At 40.7% G+C, this 7544-nt stretch overlaps 1 protein-coding gene across 40 annotated transcripts in view; it reads right to left on the reverse strand.

The window, feature by feature from the left end:
* Positions 1–7544, reverse strand: part of CELF2 (CUGBP Elav-like family member 2) — a 607596-nt gene that overhangs the window by 371514 nt on the left and 228538 nt on the right. For 10 of the 40 annotated variants that reach the window (XM_073002544.2, XM_073002542.2, XM_073002543.2 and 7 more), the window contains exon 1: positions 3593–4076. The exons of 28 other annotated variants lie outside the window; for them this stretch is intronic. In XM_073002544.2, coding sequence (XP_072858645.1) covers positions 3593–3666 — 74 coding nt within the window. In that variant the 5' untranslated portion in view covers positions 3667–4076. Of the gene's footprint in view, positions 1–3592; positions 4077–5503; positions 5677–7544 lie in introns of those variants that run through there. 2 more of the 40 variants (XM_078376475.1, XM_078376473.1) reach the window with 1 other exon arrangement.

Here is a 7544-nt window from a genome sequence, read left to right on the forward strand (position 1 = left end):
ACTAAAGGAGGGGATCAGGTAGACTCCCTAGAGAGGCTCAGCAAAACGACGATAACTCCTCCTTGTCCATGTTATTTCTTAACACAATTTCAGAACACAAGAGGCTGGTCTGATACAACTCTCTCTACACCTGATGCTTAGGACCTTGCATGATGGCATCTCAAGAGCCAGTACGACAAGACAGTCTTATTCTGCTCATCTCACCCAGACTGCGGCAGTAGCTTCTTCGGCAGATGCAACAGCGCTGAACCTTTGCGTCTCCCAGATCAGCCAATAAAATTGGTATGGATGCGTAACAACCCTAGTCGATAAACATTTGGTCAATATATATTGTGTAGTGTTTGATTCTGATTTTACTAACATGGACAGATCAAAAAAATTAATCCAGAAGAGTGCGAGTGGGGACAGAAATCTGTTGGCTTCTTGCTAGTTATCTTCACTGGAAACAAAGTTCAAGGTATTGACAACATGTACCTCCAAACAATGGCATTTAAAGATAATTCCGATGCAGATACACAGGTTCAAATTTTTATCAATATTGAAGCAACTCAAGAAACACATTCTCTCAGAGGAAAAGCCACAGTCTTTAAAAAAATCATTATGAATATTTTCTAATTCTATAAAAGTCTAGAAGAAACATAGCAGGCATTTTCTAATAGCATAAAAGCCGAAAACCTGCTCTTCTTCCATCTGGACCAAGACATCATTATATTAAATTCTCAAAGATCATGTCACTCTTTGCAAAAGATAAAATGATTCATTCTAGCTCATGAGATGAACTTAAAGGTCAGCGACACAATCCCTGGATTGTTCGTCATGAATCCTGGTCCCTTCCCATTTATTTCAATAGACCTCTTCACGGATTGCAACTTTTGTTTAAAAAAAAAAACACCAAAGACACTACACACCAACTTTAGACAACGGGTTCGACAGGGAGCTTCGGAAAGACTAATCTGATCCATATGTTTGTGCCATCCCTTCGGGTGTCTTAGATGGGCTCCCTAAAAAGGGCAACGTCCTGATATGACAAATGACCTGTCGTCTGCAATCAAGCTTCAGTGCAACTGTTCGCTCATTGGTGCTAATGAATCCAAAGGCTTTCTAAAGAGAATTATGCCAAGGCCGATCCCATTGCAGGCTTATGAGGGTTGCAATGGGGAAAACTATTCAAAGTAATTGTTTCCTTGAGGAAAGATGAGGTCATGTGTCCTTACTGAAAGACTGAACGGATGGACACACTCTCACCCACAGACAGATGCACACAGTCCCCTTCCAAATCTGCAGGATAACAACAAAGTAATTTACATTAATTCTGCATGCGGGATACACAACATCCCTGGAAATCACCCATCTTTACAGTTATTTAAACCATCCACTAAGTTAACATTTCTGCATTGCGATAAGCAGTCATGCCATGCTCACAATGACTGACAGGATATAAACCCTGCCGCTGAAACAGCTCATGTTCCCTAATAGAGGAACTATTTATCAAATGCTGTTCTAAATGCGATTCCACCTCATTTTCAGCCAGAGACATAGTACTGTATGAGTGTTTTAGTGCCCCCAAATCAAACAGCAGCAGCAGCAGCAACAACAACAACAACAACAATTGTTGGAGATTTTGTGGAGAGCTCACACGATTCGCAAAAAATTCCGAAGGAAACAGTTGGGCATTATTTTCATCCTGCTACAGGGGAATTAGAAGAAGCATTTCCATAAACTTAAGTGACAGATAAGGCATCACCATATCCAGATCACCAAATCGCAGTCTTCCAAGATGTTTATTAGCATTATCTTTTCTGACTGTGTTGCGGGCCAGTAGGAAGGTTGTATAAGACGAAACGCAGGAGATTATAAGCAAACTTTCCCCCCCTCCTTTTTCTCAAGAACTTCTCAAGAACTGTTGGAAACTATCATTCTCCCCTTTGACACTTTCATGGGTTAAGGCCAGGCAATTTAACAACAAAAATATAGGATTGTAACCTATATTATTGAGAGTCTGGGCCCAGGAGAATACCGATTTTATACATTTATCCTTCAAAACAACTAACGCAACGTTCCACATTTATTCCATATTTGAAGCTGAACAACGGAAGGCATCAATTACACACAATGCACATACATGAGAGAAAAGGTTGTCGATATTAAATTTGATACAGCCTCTTCCCCCCCCTCCCGCGTTTTAATCCTCAGGAACTGAAGCAGATGGTGATTTCATGAATAGCTCATCTCATTCGCAACCTCATGAGGTACAAGAGAGCAAATGCCTCAAGAGATCATTTGTCGGGGTAGGGTGAGAAATTAGACGCAACAACTTTGAACGAGTTACCAGCATGACCAGAACTGACCGGCACATATGAAGAAGGGAGTGGAAATAAAAATTACGATTTTGGCGACCAAGTGCAAAGTTTTCTGAACCTTTATGTCTCATGAACAATCGTTCCCCTTAACAGATCTACCACATTGCCAATACAGCCACCTCCTTTTTTCCATACAACATTTAGCACATCATCATCATCATTGCTATCATGATGATGATGCATGGCATTAAAAACTTTTCCAGGTATAATGTTGCATCTAGTTTGCTTCTGTATCTTTCTTTTTTCCCCTGAAAATCGTAATTTAAAAAAAAAAGCAATTTGTTTCACATTCAGGGAATATCCAGAAGAGAAGACTTTCCTTGGCATTTGGGTACAACAACAGAAACTTTAGGATCCACAGAAAGAGCAGAAAATTAACCAACGATAAATTTTCCTTCCTGAAATTGCAGCACACAACACTGCCCAATCAATTCCACAAGCATTCGTCCCCATGCAAAAGAAACATCGTCCTAATAATTAACACTATATTTACCCTGCATTCAACAGTGTTGTCAGAACAGCTTGATTTAATTTCTCTCCCGATCTCTGGCCAAAAGTGGCGGCTTTCACATTCAAACACAGTTCGCTTCTGTGACTAATTTATTGTTCAGTGAATTTTCTTTCTCAGTCTCAGACGGCTACGCCACACACCCCAACCAAGTTGAGCTTTCTATGCGGAATGCGAAAGATCTGTATAGGAATTTTTTCCTGGATATTAAGAGTGTGCATTCAAAAAAAAAAAAAAAAGAGGAAAATGATTATTTCTTTTTTCCTCTGCAAGACTTTACATGCATTTCTCAAACCATACTTATCAGCCTTTGCTTTCCTTCCCAGATGCCTACAGCACCTGTATTTCTGACGGGGAATGTCAGAGATCAGACACCACAGCTTTTGAAAGGAGCGAGGGAATGAGAGTGAGGGAGGAAAAACAGACACAGATAGACACAGATAGGAGAGAGACCACAAAGAATGTGCAAGTGAGAAGAGAGAGAGAGAGAGAGGGGAGGATAAATCCATACTCTGCTTTCATGAGAAGCCGAGAGCAGCAGGCTGGGGGAGAGAGACTAACCCAATGCTTTCTCTTTTTTTGTACCATCAGAAACCTCTAGGAAAAAACAAAACCAAACCCAACCGCACAAAAATAGGACAACCGTCACAAATTTCAGCCGCTTTAGCGCTACAGCGCTAAGCTGGACGGTTCAACGCTGCCGTGCAAGTGAATGGGTACTTACATTCTATCAGAAACTAGCAAGCGGCTATCAACCATCATCTCCGGCAGAAAATCCAGCTTGAATGAAGAAGTCATGTTCTCTTTCACGCACACGCTCGCTCTCTCACTCGCTCTCTTTCTCTCTCTCGCTCTCTTGCTTGCTCTAATTTTTTTTCCTCTCTCTCTCTCTCTCTCTTCCTCCTCCTCCTTCCCCCTCCTATGCACACCGTTCTGGTCTGGCAAATAAGACTGTTTCTCTTGCTTGTCTGATTCAACAACTGTGCTGGCCAAGAGACAGGCAGGGACAGGTGCGGGAGGCCTCCCCAAGGCAGCCTTCAGAGTCGGCAGCTGTCACATTCTCTCCCCCTCTTGTTTTCCTCCAATCCCCTCTGAAATCTACTGCTGAGGCAACTGTCTATAGAGCGCCAGGTGCTGAAACAAGGGGCGGAGCTCCTTTCCCACTGCAGCGAGAAATTTAACCCCTGCCAGGCCGGAGCCACCGGGCTGCGCCGAGCCGGACGATGTACACTGGTCCAGGCGTGCGGACAGCCAGCCAGCAGCAAACAAATCCATCCATCCAGGAACAGACCCTCCACTCAATGTTTTTTTTTTAAATTCTGGACACTGAAACGGCTTCCTTCCTGACCTTCCCCCATTCCCTTCTTTCTGCTTGGCTGAATTAAACTCTGGATTTTGCAGGACGGCTACGATGGCCAATGGCCATCCAAGTGTTTAAGTTGATAAATATAGTTTTTAGAGCAAGCCAAAGAGTATTCCCTGGCTAAACCCAAGATGTCTTTATAGGAATCGGATCCAATCTCCGGGAATGTATGGTCCTCGTTTTTCTTTTTTTTTTGGTAACCCTTCAAAAACAACACAACTGAAATAAATTTAAAGAGTGCAATAAATTAAATACTTGGTGACAATACAAAGCCAAAAGGTGAATGGCGAACTTGTTAATAAAACTGGATGATTGTTGTTGTTTTTAATGGTCAAACTTGCTATAATCAATGTCTCTCCTATTTGTTCCCTTCCCTTCTTCAAACATATATAAATAGCAAGTATGAAAACAGAGAAGAGTGATTAATTGTCTTAGTCTTGGCAATGCTAATAAACCTGTTAGAACAATTCAGTCTCAGGTACTTGAGGACACTGATCGCTGTGTGGTTAAAAAGGCATTTATGAAGCCAAAACATGGTCAGACGGGGTGGAATGTAGGGTAACGTCCTCATGGAAAGAAACTTGCACAATGACACTGAAGTGGCTTGGCTTATGTGGAAAAGAGGGGGGAAATTACAACAAAAGACCCTCTCAAGTTCTATATATGTACAGTATGGCTCTGTGTTTAAGAGGTTTAAACACAGATTCAAAACCTTGATAGCTGCCCCTTAGGAATTTGAAGTATGAAGCAATCTTACACTGGCCATTATGATAAATGAGGCACTTTTACAATAAGGCAATAATTATTCCAAGGCTAGCGTTCCCCTCATTCACATCAGTTCAGCAGAGCAAACTTTGTCAAATAAAAACGAAATTTCTCATTGTCCTCAAACCTTAAATGTTGATTTAGACTTCACCCTGCTCTGATCGGGAGACTCAAAAAAAAAAGGTGATTAGGTCACATAAGAAACTTCAGCAGAAGCAGTATCTTATAACTGCATTTCTTGTAATTAGTTTGAAATACAAGATCACTGATGCCTCCTCTAAAAAACCCCAAACAAACCTATACTTGAACATGATCTACAACACAGGCACTTAAGCCAGAACACAATATACTGCCAAGGTTGCAGGATTTGCCATACTTTAATGTAACACACACAAACACACCCACCCACAAATATTGTTTTTGCACCGTACACTTCTAATTTCTGTGTGCATGCTCAGATCAGCATATGAAAACAGCTGGATAAATTAATGGGCAAAGAATACTCACGTAACTCAACATTTCCATTGTTTCAGTGCCGTTCCGCACCTTTTTGTTTTGACACGACAACCTTACATCTAACACGACTGCCTAAATACAAAACCATGTGGATTCCTTGCAACAGCCAATCAGATTAGAAGCAGTGAGGACAAATGAAGCTCAGGACAGTGAAAGCAAAGAAGGAGGGTGGGAAACAGCACACGGAATAATGGAACAGAAGGGGACTGAGCAGCATCAAATACTGTGCATACTTTCAAAAGCGCCAGGGAGAATTTCTAAAAGAAAACACTTTTATGATTCCTGAAAACCAACAGAATAGAATACAATACAATAAAACAGATTCCTGTCCACAGCCAGCTATGGATGGATCGATGTTTAGGTAGGACAGTGTCTGTCCACCCAGAAGTGACACTTGATGAATTCTTCTTGCTACTTAATGCAACTAAAAAGAGGTCAGAAAGTTACTTTTTCAGATTACAATTCCCAGAATATACCAACAACCCAATATTGAACTGTAGTCAAAAAGTAACTTTTCCTCCGTCTCTTCAAAATATTAAGACTCATCCCTTGGGGGACTTTTGATTCTGTACATTTCTCTCCCCCTCCATTCTAAAATACTGTATATAGAATGACTGCGAACTAAAGAGGCTCTTACGATCCATACTGCTTTCATTTGCTGTTAAATATGATCTATGCATGTCTTTACATAGCATCAGCAATGAAATGTGTCATAACACAAAAAGAACAGGGAGGTTATTCGATGCCTCAAGGAACTTAAAATATGAATCTCGAAGTCAAGCAAAAACAACACAATAATTACACAGGAAGGGACACTGAAGGGTTAGAAAAGATATAGTTGCGCTAACACAACTGTATCTTTACTTAGGCTTCATTTCTAGAAGAAATGGGGAGGGTTCAGGCAAACAATTTACAGGGGTTGGATTTGAATATCAGGAAAAAAATTTGAATGTCAGGAAAAACTGCTTAACTGTTAGAGCACTATGACAATGGAACCAACGACCTTGGGAGGTGGTGAGGCATTCAAGTGAAAATTGGACTACCGTCAGATCTGCCTTGACTTGGATTCTTTCATTGAGCAGGGGGTTGGACTTAATGGTCTCATAGGCCCTTTCCAACTCTGTTATTTTATAGTTCTATGGAGAGATGGTACCAAGAAATTGTTCTGAGAAGGAGTTCCTTGAACAAGGAAATATTGTGATCGTAAACATTAGATGTTATATGTCACTAATACCATAAACCGATCCTCAACTACCTTTATTTATTGCACCCAATGAACACAATATTAGCAGTACTTTATTCTGTTCCACTGTGCATTTCTAGACTAACCATTTGGAAATAAGGCCTTTGACAGGAGATGCGATGGCATGGTCAACCATCAAAGAGTTGATGATGGTAGCATAGCAGACACGTTCTTACAGCTGATACACAACTGTGACACTTGATACTAACTACATGCAGAAGAGGGCTAAAATTGTGTTAAGAGCAGGTGGGGATATACAGAATATCCTCTTCCAATAGTCATGTTTTGATAGACTCCTCTAAAGATTCTTTAACAAAGCATTTCTAACACTATGGTTTGAGGATAGTATATGGCTACGTTCCATGAAATGCTCTTACAAAGTTTCTGCATTCAGAAAAAATTGTCTGAACATGCTTAATACTCCCCTTTAGACCTGATATTCTAGATATTAAAACATCTAAAAAGGCATCACATCTGTGTGGCAGTAGAGAATTCCACTTCCCATCCTCACCCATTTTTAGTCTACATTAAGAGCAGGCTGAACATCTGAATTAAGGTAGGGATAATGTTAGAATCATAGAAACATAGAATAATTGAGTTGGAAGGGACCTAGAAGGCCATTGAGTCCAACCCCTTGCTCACCCTAGAAATATAAATTGACAGTTATCTAATTTTCTCTTGAATAGCTTCAGTGTTGGAGTGCTCAGCACCTCCCGAGATCATGAGTTCAATTGTCATACTGCTCTGTTCAGCCAAAATCTGGCTCCCTGTAATTTGAGCCCATTATTA

Source organism: Pogona vitticeps, chromosome 5 (genome assembly GCF_051106095.1).
Source record: "Pogona vitticeps strain Pit_001003342236 chromosome 5, PviZW2.1, whole genome shotgun sequence".
NCBI classification, from domain to species: domain Eukaryota; kingdom Metazoa; phylum Chordata; class Lepidosauria; order Squamata; family Agamidae; genus Pogona; species Pogona vitticeps.